General features: G+C 57.7%; 1 protein-coding gene across 2 annotated transcripts in view; it reads left to right on the forward strand.

Annotated features, from left to right (window-relative positions):
* The window catches only part of PDE2A (phosphodiesterase 2A), a 366524-nt gene that overhangs the window by 309472 nt on the left and 36393 nt on the right, over positions 1-20659 (forward strand). For both annotated transcript variants that reach the window (XM_073333785.2, XM_073333795.2), the window contains 4 exons: positions 4984-5058; positions 7866-7907; positions 11279-11347; positions 17261-17391. In XM_073333785.2, coding sequence (XP_073189886.1) covers positions 4984-5058; positions 7866-7907; positions 11279-11347; positions 17261-17391 — 317 coding nt within the window. The remainder of the gene's footprint in view (positions 1-4983; positions 5059-7865; positions 7908-11278; positions 11348-17260; positions 17392-20659) is intronic.

Consider the following 20659-nt stretch of genomic DNA (forward strand, 5'->3'; position numbering starts at 1 on the left):
GCGGGGAGGTTCGCAGCACAGCAGAATAAAGAGGAAGAGACAGTGGCGTCTGTTTTATTTGTCAGCGTTTCTAGTGCGCTCGGTGCCTGAGCAAAGGGGTTGGATTGAGTGCCCCGCCCAGACCCAGCAGCTGTGTTTAATTTAATGCCCCCCCCGGTCCCTGTTCTCACCCTTTCGATTGCAAAGCAACCTCCTGAACTATGTCCAAGGTGTCATCACTAGGCTTCAGAGTGAACAACTTGCTGAGCTGCCTTCGAGGAAGCAGCTCACACCTCTCCCTTCTCTGGGAAGGATTTAGTTCACATTTGGGCATGTTCAGAAGCTTTTATTTTCTGCTGATGCCTCTTGCCCATACAATTGAAGGTGGTGCTAGAATGCTGCCGGTAGCCTGCAGCTGTCCTACCTCCAGGGGTGGCTTGGTGAGATCTCACAAGATATCAGGTGGGGTCAGTCCAGGTACAGCTGGGTGCTTGAGGCGGGAGCGCTGGCAGTTCATGGAGCAGAGCATCAGACATGATGTTGGGGGCTGCTGGTTGCGGTACAGGGGCCTTGCACAGCCACGGCAGGGAGGTGCTTTGTTGTTTATGGGGACCTGGAGCAGCACTGGGGGGATGCTGGGTTAGGTATGTGGAGCTGGCGCAATGTTGGGAGACAATGAGTGGGTACGGGGACCTGGCGCTGTGGGCAGGGGGACCGGGTTGGGTACGGGGACCTGGCGCGGTGGGCAGGGGGAGCCAGGTTGGGTACGGGGACCTGGCGCGGTGGGCAGGGGGAGCCAGGTTGGGTACGGGGACCTGGCGCGGTGGGCAGGGGGACCGGGTTGGATACGGGGACCTGGTGCAGTGGGCAGGGGGAGCCGGGTTGGGTACGGGGACCAGACATAGTTTCCAGGGGGGAGTGTGGTATATGGAGGGGGGGGCATGTTGGGTACAGGGAGCTGGCTGGGTTGGATGCAGGGACCTGGCCTGGTGTCCGGGGTGTGATGGGGGAGCCAGGTTGGGTTCAGGGAGCCGGCCTGGTGCTAAGACCCAGCAGGGTGCTGGCGACGCCGAAGATAATCCTGAGGTCCCAATTACCCCTGGTTATTCATGATCTTGGCCAGCTCAGATAATCATGCCCTGCTCCTCTAAATTCCCTCAGGGGATGTGCGGCCCTTTACCGTGCCTAGCAGCCGTTACGTGGTGTTCTGTGAGCTGTTTAACAGTGGCTAGGCTGCGCCCCAGAGGCAGCTGCATTCCTACGGTGTCTGGAGCCTACCCGGGATAGGAGGGGTTGTATCCATATTGCAGATGCTAATCACTGCTATGAGAGTTCAACATACAGACGGCTTCTGACCTTGAATAAAAGGAGCAGGCCAGATGGCTCTGCAGGAGCCAGGCAGGGAGCGGAGCTGGTGGCGAGAGGCCAGGCCGGGCCGTGATTTGCCGCAGGGGCTGCCCTAGGACAATGTGTGCCAATCTCTTCCCTCTCAGTCGTAACCGATTCCTATCTCCGCGCACCCTGGGGCAGGCTGGGCACCCTGGGCCCAAAGAGCTGAAGACATTTCTGTAACCCTGTAATCACCCACCAGTGTGAACCATCATTAAACCTGCTTCGGGGTTTGCTTAGTCCCATGGCACGTACCCTGTTAAAAACCCTTTGAACCTTTTATTAAAGGTACAGAAAGACGGGAAAACAGTTCCCGCGTTAACAGTGTGAAGTATGAAGCGAGGCTATAGTTTTAACACCGTCCCTTGTCCCCTTTTGCTGGATCAAGTTGTTAGGAGGGACCCCGTTTGACAGTCTCAGGAATGGTGCCTGTTTTTGGGCAGGTCTGATCCCATTTCCTAGGAGGCACAACGAGACAAACACACACAAAAGAGGGAGAGAAAAGAACAGCAGAGAGAGAAAATGCAGCTTCTGCCTCGGGTGTTGACTTTCGCTGCTGGAAAAACTCAGGCCTGGCACTCAGTTGTATCAGGTGCGCTGAGACCTGGCAAAATTGGCCCAGCGTCGCGCTCTGGGGCATTGCTTTTCGCTGCCTCTTTCTGGTCATAGGCTTGCAAGCCTTGTTGCAAAATACAATTTTGGCCGGCTAAGCCAGGCTGTGATTAGACAGAAGGGAAAAGGAGCGGGGGCGGGCACGTCCAGGGAAAGAGAAACTCAGTACGATAATGAGAAATGGTGAGAGGGAGGGAGTGGTAGCTAAGGGTTAGAGCAGAGGGTGTCAGGAAGGGGGATTTGTGCGTTCTATCCCTTGCTCTGGGAGGGAGAGCAGCCTAGGGGTTAGAGCCGGGTTTGGGGGCATTAGGACTCCTGGGTTCTCATACCTGGCCAAGTCACTGCCCTGTGCCTCAGTTTCCCCAGGTGTACAGTGGGGAGAACAGCAGCTCATGGGGGGGCACGAGGATTAGCTAGTGCTGTGAGATCAAGGTCAGTGTGTGTTATTAAGCATAGATCCATAAGCCAAATGGGAAAAAGGCTCCGAGCATCCATGTGGGCGTTAAAGAGGCATAATTATCCCCATGCCAACAAGCCTGCAGGCACCAGGGTGCAAGGCTGGGAAGGTGGAGCCCTGTCCGATTCAGTCAGCACTGAAAAAGCAGAGGCAGGTGATCTGTTCCCCCGAGGCCGCTGGTGCGTGTCTGCCGCTGGGTTGGCAGGGAGATCAAAACGAGAGCTGTTAAGGCTGGGCCAGTCGACAGACCCAGCGACAGACCCAGCTAGGCTTCCGGAGTGCTAGGTGGCAACCTGCACCGGTCAGGGCTGGAGTGGTGGTCGTGAGGTCTAGTGGGCAAGGCACTGGACCGGGAGTCAGGAAACCTGGGTTCTGCTCCCCACTCAGATGCTGGGTGACCTAGGGAAAGTCATGTCCCCTCCCCTGTGCCTCAGTTTCCCCTCCCACATTGTGTCTGTCTGACTCTTTAGACTGCAAGGTCTTTGGGGTGAGGACACTGTCTCCCACTACGTGTCTGTCCAGCGCCTGCCGCAATGGGGCTCAGATCTGGGTTGGAGCCCTTGGTGCTACTGTAGAATCCGTAATAATAATGGCTGTCCACACAGGCGAGCTGCACCCCCAGGGCCCTCCATGAGCTGATGACCCCAGTGCTGTAACTGGATCCCCCCCCATTCCAGCCCAGGCTGGCCGTTTGGCGAGCCCCAGCCCTCGGGGCAGGCTCAGCATCGAGATGGGGGCCAGTTCTCATCACAGACAAAGCCCCCCTTGGGAGCAGGGCTGGCCCCTCGTCAGAAAGGGAGGAGTGAGAAGTGGGCACTGGGAGGCTCCGGCCGTAGGAAAGGGGATACAGGACCGCTCGCCTCTGTCCCCCCAGCCTGGCGTCAGCAGATGTTAGCAGCACCTGATGGCTCTTCTGCAGCTAATGGGAAAGGGTGGGTGGTGTCGACAGGCAGCCCCTTGGCTGGCTGCCTCAGCAGAGACCCCAAACACAGGAGGCACAGGGAGGGCTCTCTTCTGTGCCCTGGAGCTTGGACGCGTCAGCGGTGCCCATGCCGTATCCTGCTTCTGTGGGTGATCTGCTTACCCTGGGCTTGGGTTGGCCCTGTGGGGAGGGGAGTTTGGGTTGGCATGGGCGTCAGGGGAGAAGCTTGTGTCAGTTGGAAGGTGGGCACTGGGGTGCGGACAGTGCCACCCTAGAGAGGAGCAACTGGAATACAAGCATTGAAAAAAATGTCTCTGTCCCAGCGGCCAACAGGTCAACCCCCATTCTAGTGAGCACAGTCCCTGGGTCTGGACAAAGCCCAAAGACTCAAAGCTGGGCTCCAAACCTCTCCTCTTGTGAGTCGGTCAGACTCTGAGCTCTGTACACAGCCCTGGCTCTGGCAAACCATCCCTTGGCATCCATCCAGGGGTCTTGGCCAGTGGTTCAGGAGGGGGAGCTGGGAATTGTCCCCATGAGGCAGGACTCTGCCCTATGAGGTGGTAAGCGGGGTTTAACCATGTGCTAGTTACCCCATGTCTGCGGAACACACCTCATCCTCCTCGCCTAGCCGGGGCCTTCACAGAGCCAGCTCACGAGCTGATCTGACAGCGGGTCCCGTTCTCTGTTTACACACATCGGCTCCGGTGGAGTTCTTCCAGATTCACACCACTGGGACGGAGGTGACGTGCACACGCTGCCCCGGCTTAAGTTGGTTGAGTGCAGCTGGGGCAGACACTAATTTCAGTGTCGGGCTGGGTCTGTTGGTTTAGCTTGTGCCTCTGCATTCCCCAAATCAAGCTAACCTGAGACAAGCCAGGGCAAACCTGACCGAGTACAGCAGAGAACTGGGCCTCCCGGCTGTGCCCTCTGGAGTCTGCTTTGCCGAGCGCATCTTGCAGCTGGCTTGTGTTGGCACAGGCGTCTGGGGAGGAGTTTGTGTCAGTGGGACGGGGGGCTTTGGGGTGCGGGGAAGCACGGTGATGCTGGATCTGCTTCCCCAGCCACCCTGGAGAGGTGCTACTGGAGTCTGAGCGTTGGAAGTGATGGTTTCCCTCTCTCTGGGGGAGCCCAGTGACTCTTCAGTCTGCGCTCTAAGTCTCTAGTCTTGTGCAAAAGAGAATGGAAGCTCTGCTCTCCATTAAAACCCTCCTCTGCTTTCCTAGGCCCCTTTATCTCCCACTGTGCGTCTTTCTCTGCCTGGAGCCTGCTCAGCAGCCAGGTGTCACTTTTTGGGAGACAGGATTCCTGGGTTCTCGTCCTCCCTCTGCCACTGACTCCCTGTGTGACGTTGGGCAAGTCACTTAGAACACTGTGCCTCAGTTTCCCCACCTGTAGCCAGGGCAGGATGACACTTCACCTTTGTAAGCACAAGTGCCAGGTGGTGGGTGAGACTGATGGGCCCCCATCAAGCAGCCTGGCTCAGCTAAGCTACCCAACATTTGGGCTGCAGATCTCAGCGGAACGGGCTGGCGAGTGTGTCCCAGGGCTCCCTGCCTGCTCTAAAGAGGGTCTCTCTGCATCTCTAACCACTGCCTCCCTCTCTCTCTCGCTCTCTCTTCCCCAGCTGAAGCAGGAGACCCAGTCCCCCTGCTGCTGCCTCCTGCTGGTCTCGGAAGATAACCACCAGCTCTTCTGCCAGGTGGGTGGTACCGCAGCCCAACATGGGCCGCGTCTGTCATGGGAGGAGTCCAGAACTTGCCCTCGGGAACAGCCATGATACAAGTAAACTCAGCTCCCCAGCTTGGAGCACAGACGGGGCCTTCTGCACAGCGGGAGGGAGGCAGGGTTCCTGGGGCTTGGGGCGTCCTCGCCTACTCCAGAAGAAACCCATCCCCATGAAATAAATCCGTGTGCCCATCTGCCCATCGCTGTCCATGCTGCTCTGCTGAGAGGTGCTTTCCTTTCCCCATGCTTCCTCCTGCATCCCCATCCTCCCCTGTCCCGTCGGGGCCGGTTCCAGCAGGGTGCTCCCGGGATGTCACTAGGTGTCGAGAGTGCTCAGCACCTCGCAGGATCAGGTCTGGAGGGTCTCTGGGGCAGGGGCCTGACTCCCCCTCATACCCGTGTGGTACGGGGGCCAGGTCGGTGACCCCAGCAGAGGCGCTGTGGAGGCATGCTGTTTGAGCAGCAGAGGAGTTGGGCCCGGGTCCCTCTGCTGGCAACTCTGCCCTGTTCGTAGGGCACCGGGAACGCGGCTGGTGCTGTGGAGCAGAGCCAGCCGAAAACCGGCCCTTCCCGCGTGCCACAAATTTTGAAATTAAAGCAAAAAAATTCATCCTAAATGGGGACACAAAGGTCAAAAGTGTATCAATTTCACAGGAAGGAAAGAAAGAAAAGAAATCTGTTTGGGGGGAAACACCATTGTGTGGCTGGCTCCTCGGGCAGCCTGGGGCGCTGGAGAGCTGGAGCCAGGGAGGTGGGCAGCCCACCCTGCTGGGGAGCGGCAGAGCCTGGAAGCCCTGGCTTGGTGGCCACCTGCCAGGTGAGCCGCGGTGATGCTGGGGAGCCCAAAAGGGCGACCGGTGGCAGAAGATTAAGGAGGTTTCCACCTGGAGCTTGCCTGGAGCCTGTTGACAGATGCGTTGAAATCAACAAATTCCCACGGAACCTTTCGGTTTTGATGACCTGGCCTTTCCCGAAGGAAAACTGCCTGGAATTGCCAGGGATCCAGCCCCCCTCCACCCAGCGGGGACTGAGCCACAAGAAAGGTCCCACGGTTCATGCTCATTTCTCGTAGGAGGTGGGGGGAATCTTATCAGGACAGTTTTAGAGTCAGAGAGTTCAAGGACCAGATCATCCAGTGTGTCCTCCTGTCTGTCACAGGCCACCAGCCTCACCCAGCACCCATGCGCGATACCCAAGCCGAAATGAGCCCAAAGCGAATGAGACCCACAGGAGACTAGACCGTGATGTACCACAGGCAGTGACCCTATCATGGGGTCCACTCACCCCTCGGGCGCCTCCTCCTGGTGGCTCTGGGAATTAGCTCTTTCCAGGTGCTGCGCCCTCCTCTGGCCGTCTCGCCTCCCATCCTGCCTCGCCCTGCGGCCCCTCTCGCCCCAGGAGCTGCTGCTTCCTGTTGGTGACGTGCCCCCACCCCTTCCTGGCCAGGTCACTATTATCCTCCTCTTCCAGGGTATCGGAGTCCTTCAGGGCAAACTGTCCCCAGCAGTCTGCTCTCTGCTGTCTGGTCTGCGCCACTTCCCCAGGGGCTGTTAGGGGAGCCGGGGCCCACCCTCTGCTCCAGGTTCCAGCTCAGGGCCCTCTCCTCAGCAGCCAAGCTCTGCCTTGCCCTGTACTCTGCTGCCTTCCCTTTCCCCTGAGCCTTCCCTACCTCTCTGGCTCTCCCCCTGCGCTGGGCTTGCCGGCCCAAACTCCCTCCTCCCAGGGGCGGCTGCAGACTCCTTCCCTGCCATCCCTTCTGCTCTCAGCTCCTGGGCTTTAGCCAGGCCCCTCCTGTTCCTGTCCAGCTTAGCTTCATTTAATCAACTCCTGCTCCCTGCGTCCTCCCCCAGGTGCAGCCCAGGGAGTTAATTGGCTCACCTGGCCACCTTAACCCCTTCAAACCTTGTGGGGGGTGCACAACCCATCCCAGACCTGCACCCACATGCTGCGGAGGAAGGTAGAAAAACCCCAAGGTCCCTGCCAGTCTGACCAGGGGGCCAATTCCTTCCCAATCCCACACATGGCGATCAATTAGACCCCGAGCATGCAGGGCAGCCATGCACCTGAGAGAGAGAGAGTACCCGGTGCCACCTCAGCGCCCTGGCCCTCCCCGTCTTATGTCCCACCTCCGGCTGTGGCCATCCCTCATGCTTCAGAGGAAGGAGATTAAATAACCCCCCCCAGAATACACATGGGGCAAAAAAAATCCCTTCCTGACCCCTGAAACCCTGAACCATGAGCTTTAGGAACATACATAAAAACCAGCCCAGCAAAGATGCTGAGATGGGCACAAATGATCCTGTTGCAACACAGCCCAGGGCCGGTTTGTCTCAGTGTCACTCAGCGGTGGGATGTCGTTTGGCCACGATGCACGTTGGTTTGCCCTGGAAGACCAACTCCAAAAGGGGGTGACCTTAAGGTCATGTCACCCCTACAGTGGGTCTGATTCGAGTCGATTCTCTCCCCTCCCACCCCACCCATCCTACAGGAGCATTCCCTGTGTTAGAATCCTGCCTAGGGACTTTTCTCCTTTCGCTCCGGGGGCAGAGACCTGAGCTTCGGGAGCAGGACGACCTGGATTCTGTTCCCGCTGCTGCTACAAAGTTCCAAGCTCACCCATCCTCAGCAGCTTTCACAGATACAATCAGGTCTCGGCGAATTAGACCCTACTGTATAAAGGGTTTAAATCCTCTCTCAGCTCCTGTTCCGTGGCCGGGGTTTTCCAGAGCACCGATTCCTCAGCTCCCTGGCCCTCATCTCTGTGTTTCTTGTTTCCTCCAGGTCGTGGGAGATAAAGTGCTGGAAGAGGAGATCAGCTTCCCTGTAAGTCGTTACATGTTCTCTGTCGCTCAGCAGCAAAGCTTGGCCCTGAATTCCAGACCTCCTGGGGTTTAAATCAGCCCTGCTCCAGAGATGAAGCTAGCCATTGGGATGTGCAAACCGTGACAGTCCTCATGCTTCCAGGCATAGACAGCTCCCCAGCTGGGGTCAGGAAGGAATTCCTGGAGTAGGGTGGCACATTTACAGTGTGTGTGATGAGGAGAGAGGGGACCTGGACCACCAAGTGTGGATGCAGAGCTAAAGTTTGGGAGTGCTCAGATCTGGGTGTTTGCCTCAGCCCCATCCTGAGCTGTGAGTCTATGAGCACTTTTAGCCCTGGCCACGTTCGGTCCGACCCTAGAGGAGCCATCGACTTCTCCAGCTGTGGCAGCTCCTATGGCCTCTTATTATAGACCTGAGACATGACCACTGACTGCCTGTGTTCTTGCTTGTTGATTGACGGCGTCCAGTGACACCAGCCAGCAAGTGGGAACATCCGATCTGGAACCATGTTGAACTCCCCCGGGAGAGCAGCTGCAGCCTGGAGGAGTCTGGGCTCCAGCTCCCTTCCCAGGCCACGTGTCAGGAAGCCGGTAAACACAGGCTTCGTTTTGTTAGCGCAGGGGCTGCTTCCGTTCTCACCCCTTGGCTCCAGGACGTCCCCTCCTCTTTCCCCAAGGCTTTGTCCAGGTAAATCCATTTTAAAGCCAACCAGAAAACATCTGGAGAGCAGCCAGCAACTCTGGCAGGGCACGCTGCAGCCCAGCTGCTGGGGAACGCTTCCATCGACAGATGTTACAGTCCAGATGTTCAGCACCTATGTCAATGGAGCTGCCCCGATTTACACCAGCTGAGATTCCGGCCCTTAGCTCTGTTAATCGTTCCTCATAAGGTGATCCTTCCGGCCTTGCCGCCACCCTAGACATCCAGCCAACGGGCGGAACGAGCCTGTCCTGGGAATATCCCCTCCTCCGTCTCCAAGAGGAATGGAGTGGTCTACCTTGGGAAAGCTCGAAAGGAGACCATCCCCAAAGAATCCATCCCACGTCTTCCGTGGAGCCCTGTGCATGCTGGGCCAGGAATTTGGGGGTGCACGGATGCCTGCAGAGGGCAGACTTGGGCGAACGTTTCGAAAAGCACCGTAAGAAACTTAGGCTCTGCATTGCCGTTTTCAAAAGTGACGCACATTTAGGAGCACAAAAGCCTATTGGCTTTAAATGATCATGAAGCTAGTGAAGTACCTAGACCAGCGGTTTTCATCTGGTGGGGAGCACACCCAACTTCCTAGACAGGTGCGTTGAGCCTTCCCTCTCACTCCTGGGGTCGCAGTGCCACTCACTCCAATTAGGCCAGGCCATCCCAGAGGGGCAGCTGGGCCAAAGTGGAGTGGGTAGCATTGCGACCTGGGGCTCGGTGTCACAACGCCGCTCAGGTATGGCCCAGCCCTCCCTCCATCTGATGGAGCAGCAACCAGGTCAAATGTGAGTGAGTGCCCGCAGGGTCCACTCGAATTGGGGCCAGCCACCCCTGTGTAGCGATCTTCGATGCCGAAACGGAGAAATCCTGCCCGGAAAACGCTGGGGCTATTAAGGACTGTGCTCTGGAAAGGATTCCCAGCCTAGGCACAGCTAGGGAGCAGGATCAAAGGGCTGACTTATCTCCACTGGAATCAATGTACAAACAGCCCCAGTTCCATCACCATTACATTGGAAAGGTCCATTTTGTAGTGTGTGGGGGAGAAGGGTGTGGTTGAGAAGCCCTGCCCCTAGCCCACTGAGTCTGCTGGACCTGATCTCTGCTCAGTGCGAGACTTTCCCACAGAGCAAGCCCTCGGTGAGTATTTAAGCAGCTCACCCATCGCCTGGGACATGATCAATAGGCCGCTTGCCTGCCAGGAACTCTCGCGAGAGCCCAGTCAGTGCCAGCCCGCAGATCCCTTAGCTAGATAATAATGCGACCAGCCGAGCAGCGGTGTCTGTGGAAGGGTAAGAGCCGTTTGTGACACGCGTAGATCTCAGCACCCGCTCTCTTGATTTCTGCCTCATCTTCTTGTCTGCCACTTCCCTGTTCGGGGTTGGCCACTGTTCTAGCCTCCTTCCAAAACGCACGGTCGTACCCCGGGCTGTCGTGCCGACTGGCCTCTCTGAGATCCGGTCCACGTACCGCGTCTTTGATCTCCCCCTTGGTCGCCTTCTCGCCAGTCCGCGCCAGAGCCATCCCGATGCTATACCTCTCCCGCCCCCGCTAGGGATGCTCGTACCTTATCCCCCGTCTTCTCCGACGAAAAGATTCAGAAGCACGTTGAGGCTTCGATAGGTGTTTCCATGTCGCCGTGTCTCACGTTGTGGGGCGCAGTCCAGAGCAGGGCGAGGCTGTGTCACCTCCGGCATGTGCCGCTCTGCCGGCTGGGAGCGCCCCAGCCCGGTTACAGGACAGGCAGTGAAACGGCCTCTCACTGGCCCGGATTGCTCCCCAGAACGTGATGCCGGATGCCTCCATTACTGAAGGTGAGACAAATCCCCAGCGCAGCCGCCTTCGAGTGGAGCAGGATTGGCCATCGGCAGCTCCCCCCCAGATCCTTAATCCAAAGCGAAGGGGGCCAGATTCGTCTCCGGTGAAACTTTGCTAGCTGCAGTGGAGCTAAAGCCAGGGATGCGACTGGCCCGGTGCGTGGGGAGGCTGGTTGGTGGTGGATGAAAAAGGCCGTTGCAGCCGTATTGCAAGGGTAGGAATTGATGGGCACGTCAGACTGGTGCTGAAGGGTACTGCATGGACTGGGGGACTGTGGACAGGCCCTAGGCCGCAAGTCACTGGTTTGTCTGTGTCCCACTTGCTGATCCCATCAAGCGGCTGCCTATGTGGCAGGAGTTTGGTGGGTCTCAGCCCGCTCTCCAGTGGGCCGGGGCCCACGCTGCCATATTGCTGTAGTGGTCTGTGTGTGCTGTGGTGCTCAGTGGAGGGGCCAAGCTCTGGAAGGGCTTGGAGACTTAGCTGTCCTCTTCCCATAAATAGTGGCCGCTCCAGGTCAAGATTGTGGGGCATGGAGACTCAGCCGTCCCCTCCACAACTGATGAGTCCAGGCCAGGACTTAGGGAGATCACAGGCCGCAAAGGCTGTGTTAGCCTGGGAGCTGGGGAGAGCCAGAGGGCCCCTCTGTGTCCAGCTGCTTCCTCTTGATATGGCCTCCCCCCAAGCCCTGCCTGTCCTCTTGCACCCACGTCCCGGGAGCTGGGCGGAGGAGCTGGCTGTGCCGCTGCTCCCAAAAAAACCGCTGGCGGCTGCGCCCGGGCTCCTGCGGGATGCGACTTCACCCGCGAGCCAACCTTCCTCTTCCTCGGCCCACCAGCTCCTGACTCTCGTCTCTTTGCCTGCAGCTGATGTTTGGGCGTCTGGGGCAGGTGGTGGAGGAGAAGAAATCCATCACGCTACAGGACATCAGCCTGGTACGTAGCTGGGCTGCCCCCAGGCCGGGGGTCCCATGGGGAGGGGCCAGCCACGTGGCCAGAATGGGAGGATGGGCATGCAGGCCTTGGGCGGACAAGGGGGAGAATGTACTCACCACTCTTGGATGTCCCTCGGACGCTACCGCGGTGGGCACGGTATAAATGCAAAAGGCTGACGCTGTGATGTCTGAGCGCCGGGGGTGGACAGGAGCGGGCCGAGTGTGTAGGAACTCCTCTCGCAGCTGCAGGCCAGCCTCCATAGCCTACCTTATACACCTCGGGACAAAGCATGCAGGCCGTGCATACAGGGTGCGGGACTCTCTCCTGGGAAGCAGGGACTCAAAAAACCCCACTGGGGGTCGTGGTGGATAATCAGCTGAACAGGTGCTCCCAGTGTGGCGGTGTGGCCAGAGAGGCTATTTGACCTCTGTGTTCGGCTCCGGTGCGGGAATGCTGTGTCCAGTTCTGGTGTCCATAGTTCAAGAAGGATGTTGACGAATTGCAGAGGTTTGGATCAGAGCCCCAGGAATAATGAAAAGATTGGAAAACCTGCCTGGTCGCGAGAGACTCAAGATGCTCGACCTACATAGGTTATCCAAGAGAAGGTTAAGGGGTGACTTGATCACAGTTTATAAGTAACTACACAGGGAACTGAAATAGGGCAATGGGCTCTTCAGTCTAGCAGAGAAAGGTCGGACACGATGCACTAGCTGGAAGTTGCAGCCAGACAAATTCAGACTGGAAATAAGGTACCTTTTTACCAGTGAGGGCAATTAACCATTGGAACAAGTCATGCCAGACGTGGCCTCACTGGCCATTTTTTACTCCGGATGGGATGTTCGGTCACAGCTCTTGGACTTCGAAGCAGGAATTAATTCAGGGAAGTTGGCCTGTGTCCTGCAGAAGGTCAGACTAGATGATCACTGGAGGGCTTTATAATCTCCGAATGCCCGGGGTGGCTGTCCTAGAGATGAATCATAGAATCATAGAATATCAGGGTTGGAAGGGACCCCAGAAGGTCATCTAGTCCAACCCCCTGCTCGAAGCAGGACCAATTCCCAGTTAAATCATCCCAGCCAGGGCTTTGTCAAGCCTGACCTTAAAAACCTCTAAGGAAGGAGATTCTACCACCTCCCTAGGTAACGTATTCCAGTGTTTCACCACCCTCTTAGTGAAAAAGTTTTTCCTAATATCCAATCTAAACCTCCCCCACTGCAACTTGAGACCATTACTCCTCGTTCTGTCATCTGCTACCATTGAGAACAGTCTAGAGCCATCCTCTTTGGAACCCCCTTTCAGGTAGTTGAAAGCAGCTATCAAATCCCCCCTCATTCTTCTCTTCTGCAGGCTAAACAATCCCAGCTCCCTCAGCCTCTCCTCATAAGTCATGTGTTCCAGACCCCTAATCATTTTTGTTGCCCTTCGCTGGACTCTCTCCAATTTATCCACATCCTTCTTGCAGTGTGGGGCCCAAAACTGGACACAGTACTCCAGATGAGGCCTCACCAATGTTGAATGACCTGAAGGCTGAGCCGACAGCTCCACCAGAGGGAGGGGCCGGGTCGGCGCTGGGGTGTGATCTGTCAGTCGTGTGGGACAGCGCTGAGATCCATCACTCATGCAGACATAGGCCCAGCCAGGTTCTGTAGACCTAGGGGACTGGGGGCCAGGCCTTGCAGCAGCTGGGTCTAGGGGGCTCCTCGTAGGTCATTTTCCCCACCTCTCGTCCGTGATCCTGTAACGCAGTGGGCAGTGATGACTGGCTGAGCCCGATCACAGCCGGATCCAGCAGCCAGCCGCATGCAGCACTAATGCAGCCATGAGTCTGCCTGCCTGCTGGCTGGCAGAGAGCCCCAGTGCCTCCCATGACAGGCCTCTGATGGCACCTAATGTCTGTGTCGTTGTGGGGAAGAGCTGCCTCCCACTCTGGTCACAACCCATCCCGTCTCGTCAGTTCCCCGAAACCCTATAGTCCCCGCAGTAGGAGCTGCTTCCAAACCCCGCCTTGCAGGGCTGGGGGGATCTCCCTGCTGAAGAACCCTGGCTTGGCATCCTGGCTCTGGTGGGGACTAGTAAACCGAGTTTGTTAGGTCTCAGCCTATTCATCCCATTCTCGGGCTGTAGGGTGCAGTGTGGCCAGAAGGCTCGTCTCAGGGAGCCCAGGGCTGGAACGGTGGGGTACTGCAGGCTGGGTCTAAAGTGCATCGGCAGAGCTGGGGGGGATCCCAGGGCTGGAATGGCGGGGGGCTGCAGGCTGGGATTGAGGTGCACTGGGAAAGCCGGGGGAGGAGTAGCCCAGCGCTGGATCGTCAGGGGTGGTCAGGATGCCCCTGGTACAATCCAGGAGTTCAGAGCGAGCAGCTGCTCCTCCTGCAGCGACTCTGTGCTGGGGACAGAGGTTCGTTAGCGAACGCTCTGTTCCCAGGCAAGGCCTGGGCTCGTGTGGCTGGGAGTAGCCACCGTTGGACACTGAAGTGGAGGAAATGCCCAGCTAGCTCCATGGAGAGTGATCAGAGCTGGGGAACTGACCCACAGGGAATGGGTGTCGCAGTTCAGTATGTGTGAGGGGTCAGCCTGGGGCCAGATCCAAATTCAGGGCTGGGCTGGAAACAGATCCCTGAGTTCCTCCTGGAACGAACAATCCCTGAGTGGCTCAGCTCAGAGCGTGCTGGATCTGAGCACCCAGGTGTCCGGACGGTGAATGGATCTTTAGTGGACCCTTTGTGCACGATCTCTCCTGCACTGGGAACCACAGCTGAGCGACACAGCTGGTCTTCCAGACCTTGGGCAAGTCACTTAGTCTCTCTGTGTCTCGTTTCCCCCTGTGTGAAATGGGGACGATGCTTTTCTGCCTTGTGCTCAGATACTCCTGTGAGGGGGGTGTGAAAATGCCAGTGCAGGCTCTGTCTGGGTCCTACAAGGATGATTGATCTCTTGCACACAAGAGGCTGTTTGCTGTCACCACTGCTGAGAAATAATAACAACTCCCCCAGAAGCCAGGCACCCACTCAGAGCCAGTTGAGCATTTGCCCCAGGGTCAGCTGCAGACTCTGCCCTGGCACGTGCTGCAGTCATGAGCCAGCACGCAGGGTCAGGGAAGTTATTTATCTGTGCCGCCCAAGCAATCCATCACCTCTCCTTGGGTAGACAGGCAGTTTGAAAGTCTGAAGGGAGCGAAATAAGTGTAAATACGGTTTGGGAAGGTGGAAGGACTGAGGTTGCTGCTTGGGAACCTGGCTGACAGGCTGCCTGCGGCTGCGTGAGAGGCGTTGGTGGCTGTCAGCCCAGTCACTAGTGGAAGAGCGCCCCCATCGCAAAAAACGGGGCTCTATTTGGAGCTTCTAGGTGGCAGTACAGGGCCTCTGACACACAGCCTAGCAGTTCTGATGCCAGCCAGCAGAGGGCCTCTCCAGACTCAACCAACTCATTGCATTACTGTGTTACCCTTCCTGTTCCTACTGTTGTGTTCTCTGTTTAATAGATAAGGGCTTGGCGTGTTTGGTTTTTTAAAGAATATAAGCGAAAATGCCAATCCCCTCTCGGGCAGTGCCACTCACTCACTGGCTGGCAAGACAGAGATAAGCATTTTGTTCCTGCCCTCAGTGGCCGGCGAAGGAGCTAAGGATTTACTCCCGAAAGGATAAACAGAAGGGCTGTGCAGCCCAGCAGCAAAGGGGTAAACAGCTGTTCAGACTGACTCGGAGCAGAAAATCCTAGAGGCTTATTTTGGGCCCAGGAGCTCAGTGGTATGAACATCCCAGGCCAAGCTTGCAGTCAGTAACCGGCTGTTGAGTCTGCTCTCCAGTTAACTCTCTCTCTGCTTCTCGTTCTCCTTGAGAAGCCGTTTGTGACAGATCCACATCGCCAGCTTACCCCCGTGGCAGCAGCGTAGGGAACAGACAGTTCCACTCGTCCCTGTGCCCCCGCTGCTCCGAGCGAGGCTAGAGATGGGGATCAGAGAAAGCAGCCGCCTGGCTGTTACCAGTGGGTGGCTGCTCAGCCATCGATGTGGAATGAATTAATAATGTTAATACCTAGCTCTGGTATAGAGCACTGTCTTCCACAGGATGCAAAGGGCTTTAGTAGCATCATCACTGTTTTATAGATGGGGAAACTGAGGTTCAGAGCGGCGTGGTGCCTGGCTGAAGATGACCCAGCCAGCCAGTGTTGCCACTGCAGTGCTGTATCCACTAGGCCATGTTGCCTCCCAGTTAGGGCATCAGTTCACAGAATCATAGAATATCAGGGTTGGAAGGGACCTCAGGAGGTCATCTAGTCCAACCCCCTGCTCAAAGCAGGACCAATCCCCAATTTTTGCCCCAGATCCCTAAATGGCCCCCTCAAGAATTGAACTCACAACCCTGGGTTTAGCAGGCCAATGCTCAAACCATGAGTTTTGCCTCCCCCCGGTTCTCAGTTTGGGTTTGCAAATGGGTGTCAAGGACTCGTGGCCCCCTGGCCCTTTCCCTGTTGCTAATTGGGTGGGTGGTTGCAGCCGGATGTGGGAGACACGGTCACACATGTAGCTAGGGTGTTACCTTTGTGTGTCTCACAGTACCTAAACCCTGCGCCCTTTCTCTGTGTCTACATCTAGGAACAAAGCACGCAGGCCACACGTACGGGACGGGGGACTCTATCCTGGGAAGCAGTGACTCTGACAAAGATTTGGGGATGGTGGTGGCTCATGGGCTGAACATAAATGAGACCCTGGGGTGCATAAACTGGGGAATCTCGAGCAGGAGCAGCGAGGTTATTGTACCTCTGTGTTTGGCACTGTTGTGACCGCTGCTGGAATCCTGGGTCCAGTTCTGGTGCCCCCAGTTCAAGGAGGAGGTTGGCAAATTAGAGGTTCAGAGAAGAGCCAGGAGAGTGATGAAAGGATCAGAAAATGAATAGTGCTAGACGTAAAGAGCTCAATTGACTTAGCTTAACAAAGAGAAGGTTAAAGGGTGACTTGATTCGTCTATAAGTACTCACACGGGGAGCAAATATATAACAATGGGCTCTTCCATCTGGCAGAGAAAGGTCGCACCCGATCCCATGGCTGGAAGTTGAACCTAGACAAATTCAGGCTGGAAATAAGGTGTCAATTGTGAACGTTCAGAGTAATTAAGCACTGGAACAATTTCCCAAGGGTCGGGGTGGATTCTCCGCCACTGGACATGTTTAAATCAAGATTGGATGGTTGTCGAAAAGACCTGCCCTAGGAGTTGTTGTGGGGCAGTTCTCCGGCCAACTGAGTGATCACAGTGGTCCCTTCTGGCCATGAGATCTATCAATGAATGAATTGCTCCATGCCCGCTGCCCTCCCCTGCCCCACGTCGTGACACTCACCCCGGCCTGACCCTCCCGTGCCCCACGTCCTGACCCTCACCCCAGCCTGACCCTTCCGTGCCCCACATCCTGACCCTCACCCCCGCCTGACCCTTCTCTGCGACCCCCTGACCCTCACCCCCATCTGACCCTCTCCTGCCCTACATCCTGACCCTCACCCCGGCCTGACCCTCCCATGCCCCACGTCCTGACCCTCACCCCGGCCTGACCCTCCCGTGCCCCACGTCCTGACCCTCACCCCTTTCTGACCCTCCCGCACCCACATCCTGAACCTCACCTCAGCCTGACCCTCCCCTGCTCCACGTCCTGAGCCTCACCCCGGCCTGACCCTCCCGTGCCCCATGTCCTGACCCTCTCCCCGGCCTGACCTTCCCCTGCCCCACGTCCTGATCCTCACCCCCGCCTGACCCTCCCGTGCCCCACGTCCTGATCTTCACCCCCGCCTTACCCTTCCCTGCGACCCCCTGATGCTCACCCCCATCTGACCCTCCCCTGCCCCACATCCAGACCCCCACGCCTATCTGACCCTCCCCTGCCGCACGTCCTGACCCTCACCCTGGTCTGATCTTCTCTCCCCAGGAGGAACACAAGCAGCTTCACAACATGCTGGGATTCGAGGTCACCTCCATGCTGTGCGTGCCGGTCATTAGCCGGGCCACCTCCCAGGTGGTGGCCTTAGCCTGCACTTTCAACAAGCTGGGAGGAGAGAGGTGAGTCGGAGGCTCCTGGGGAGGCTGCTCCCTGGGCGCTGACAGCGGCTCCGCTCCTCACGGCTGGGCCGGGGCCCCTTCGCTGCGCCTTTGCGCGGAGCTGTGCTGACGGGACACAGATTACGGGCTGGGCCGGAGCCCAGAGCAGAACCTGGCCCCGAGCACCTGGCAGGCTCCAGCTCTGGTCCCCGTGCACCGACCGGTCAGCATCGCTCCGTCACCTCACTGCCGCGCCATCTCTCCCGGCCTGTGCTGGTGGCCCCTGGGCTTGATGGCTGTGAGCCCAGCTGCCTGCAGAGGAGGGCTCCTGGCTGGGGGGGACCAGCTGGCGGTTTCAGGCGGCCTCTGCCGCTCAGGCGTGGGGTTCTGGCAGGCCACCCTGGTCGCCAGCACGGTGGCCCGGCTCCTGCAAACTACACGTCCCAGCATGCACTGTGCTCCACCTGAATCCAAACAGAAGGGCACGCTGGCACTTTGCATGCTGGGCCTTGGAGTTTTTATGGCTGCACCTTTGCATGTAAGACCATGTTGGCCGTGTTCTTCTCTGTTGTGAACTCCTGGGGCTGCCGGAAGGGAGCTAGGGGGCTCCTGTAGCTGGGGGGCTGCCCTTGGCCCCCCGGTCTAATGCAGGATCGCTATGGGGGGAAGTCATCCGTTCCAGGGAGTGCTGTACGGAGGGGGATGGGGTAAAATGGGGCCCAGCCTTGGCTACCTCTCCGCCTAGCACTCCCCTGGACCCCGAACTGTTCAGGGGAGATCCCAGTGCATTCTGGGGCACTAGGACCAGGTGATGCCTCCCCTCCCACCGCCCCGCCATGAGGCCTTGGGGAAAGCTGCCAAGATCAGCCAGAAACTCCAAGCTGTGGGTGCAAGGCAGGGTCCTCGGGCCATTCAGAGAACTTGCTGGCACCAGCCCCTCCCTTCCCCTGCAGATCCTTCCCCTCCGCATCTCCCCACTCCTGTGTCTCCTCTCCTGCCCCATCCCCCTCGCCCCCTTCCCTTCCCATTTAGCTGATACCTCCTTAACAACCCCTCAAAAACACCCCATGGCACTGACATGCTGTTTGCTGCCATCCCTTAGCTGGTTTGTCCTACCCTTCCCCCATCCCGGGTCTATCAAGATTGTCAGCTCTTCGGGACAGGGACCATCTGCTGCTCACTGTATACAGCTCCTAGCGCAGAGGGGCTGAGCTTTCAACTGGCCCTGCAGCAATAACCCTGGCTAGGAACTTCCCCCAGCCAAACCCCTCTGTCTTAGCCTTGTTCAGTACCAACGCTGGCCCAGAGCTCTCTGGCGATCTTGGTGATTTGCTCTTGGCCATGAGTTACAGTGCAGGAACCACCATCAATGCACTTAGCCGTGTGCAACTTGCAGACCCTCGCCACCTCGTTCACCCTCCATCACGCCTCCCAGGACAGACAGCCCTTCCCTGCAGGGGGAACGCTTGCTTGGGAGCCAGGTGGGTAGGAGACAGGCGAGCCTGTCTAAAGCTGTGTCACGGAGTCCCCGGGCGATGCTCTGGAACTGCTCCCCATGAAGCCAGTCAGGACTCTGGGGCAGTCGCCTTTCTGTGAGCAGCCTGTCTTCAGGACACACAGCTCACACAGCTTCCACCTTCCTGGGTCTGACCTCAGAGCATTCAGCATCCTCTGCCCCTCCGTGCGCTTCCCCCCAGCGAGTCCGCTCAGGCGGGGCTCCTGGGGAAGCCAGGGGGTCCTGCACCCCAACTTCGCAGTCAGACGTGACTCTCAGCCAGCCAGTAACACAGAAGGTTTATTAGACGACAGGAACGTGGTCTAAAACAGAGCTTGCAGGTGCAGAGAACGGGACCCCTCAGCTGGGTCCATTTTGGGGGGCAGTGAGCCAGACAACCATGTCTGCACTTCACTCCATGTCCCAGCCAGCCCCAAACTGAAAACTCCCTCCAGCCCCTCCTCCTCTGGGCTTTGTTCCTTTCCTGGGCCAGGTGGTCACCTGATTCCTTTGTTCTCCAACCCTTCAGCTTTCACCTTGCAGGGGGGGAAGGGCCCAGGCCATCAGTTGCCAGGAAACAGGGTGTTGGCCATTTTCTGTGTCCAGACCCCTGCACACAGGTGTCCTCTAGGGCTCTGCAATGATCATACACCCTTACCCCACCACCTAGATACTTAAGAACTGCATAGGGGAAACTGAGGCACCCCCACAATATTCGGAGGAAACATTAAGAACAGGCCCACTTCGTCACAAGCTGCGCCACCAATTCAGAAGTTCTTGGGGGAGGATTGCTGGGGGGGCCCCCAGACCCGGTCCCCACTCACCCCCATCCTCCTCCCTCAAGGACCCCGGGTCTGTCTTGCCCGGGGAGCCTCCCTGTCTCACCCGCCCAGTGCATGAGCTGGTGCCGCTAGGAGCCGAGCTCTTGGCAGACCTCCTGCACCAGGCCGTACGGAGACAGACTCCCCGTGCGCCGGCAGGCGAAACTGGAGTGTGCTGGGGTGCAACTCCGCTTGCCGCCATTTGGCCTGGCTACTCCTCCATCAGTGTGGCAGCCGTAGCGGGACCGCTGGCCTGAGGTCGGACGGAGCCGCTGCTTCAGAGCAGCCTGGCTTTGTGGCCTGTGGAATGCTGAGCAGGTGCGAAAACCTCGGGGGAGCATTCTGCCACCCCACTGATTGGTGCCACTGGTCCAGAGGGAATCGAGCTGTCTTGAGATTGTGTAGCTGCTTCGAGGGACATTAATTAGAGCATTTGGCTGGTGTAGGGAGGGACTTGGGACTTCATTGCCTTGGGCTGTAGCTTCAGATACTGGAGGCAGAAAATTAATAGTGGGGAAGAGTGGAGGGGATTGGACTGGGGTCTTTAAGACCAGGAAGGATGGAATGAAAACCCAGCAGTCTCTCCTTCACCCCGTGAGAGGAGACCAAGGGCTCACTCGATGGAGTGAGCCGGAACATACATGTAACCCTAGCACCAGGCAAAGAAGCTCTCCATTGAGCACTGCATTGTTAACTGGTGGAACTCACTGCAGCAGGGGGCTGTGTTGCCAGATGCCCCCATGGCACATGGATGCAAAAAAGCTCCCACTCAGAATGGTGTCGTGTTCAGCTGCATGTTCCAGTGACAACACAAGGGGAAGGACACTGCAGAATTGTGCCCTGGGCCTTTACTGCCTGGTGCTTGGGACCCAAACAGGTGTAGGACAGAGGGAAGAGGTATGCTGATGATCAAAGCCTTCAGCGTCCATGCCAGGTTTGGGCGCTGTCCGAGCCAAGCACCAGCTCCAATTAA

The sequence above is a fragment of the Lepidochelys kempii genome, chromosome 1 (assembly GCF_965140285.1).
Source record: "Lepidochelys kempii isolate rLepKem1 chromosome 1, rLepKem1.hap1, whole genome shotgun sequence".
NCBI lineage: Eukaryota > Metazoa > Chordata > Testudines > Cheloniidae > Lepidochelys > Lepidochelys kempii.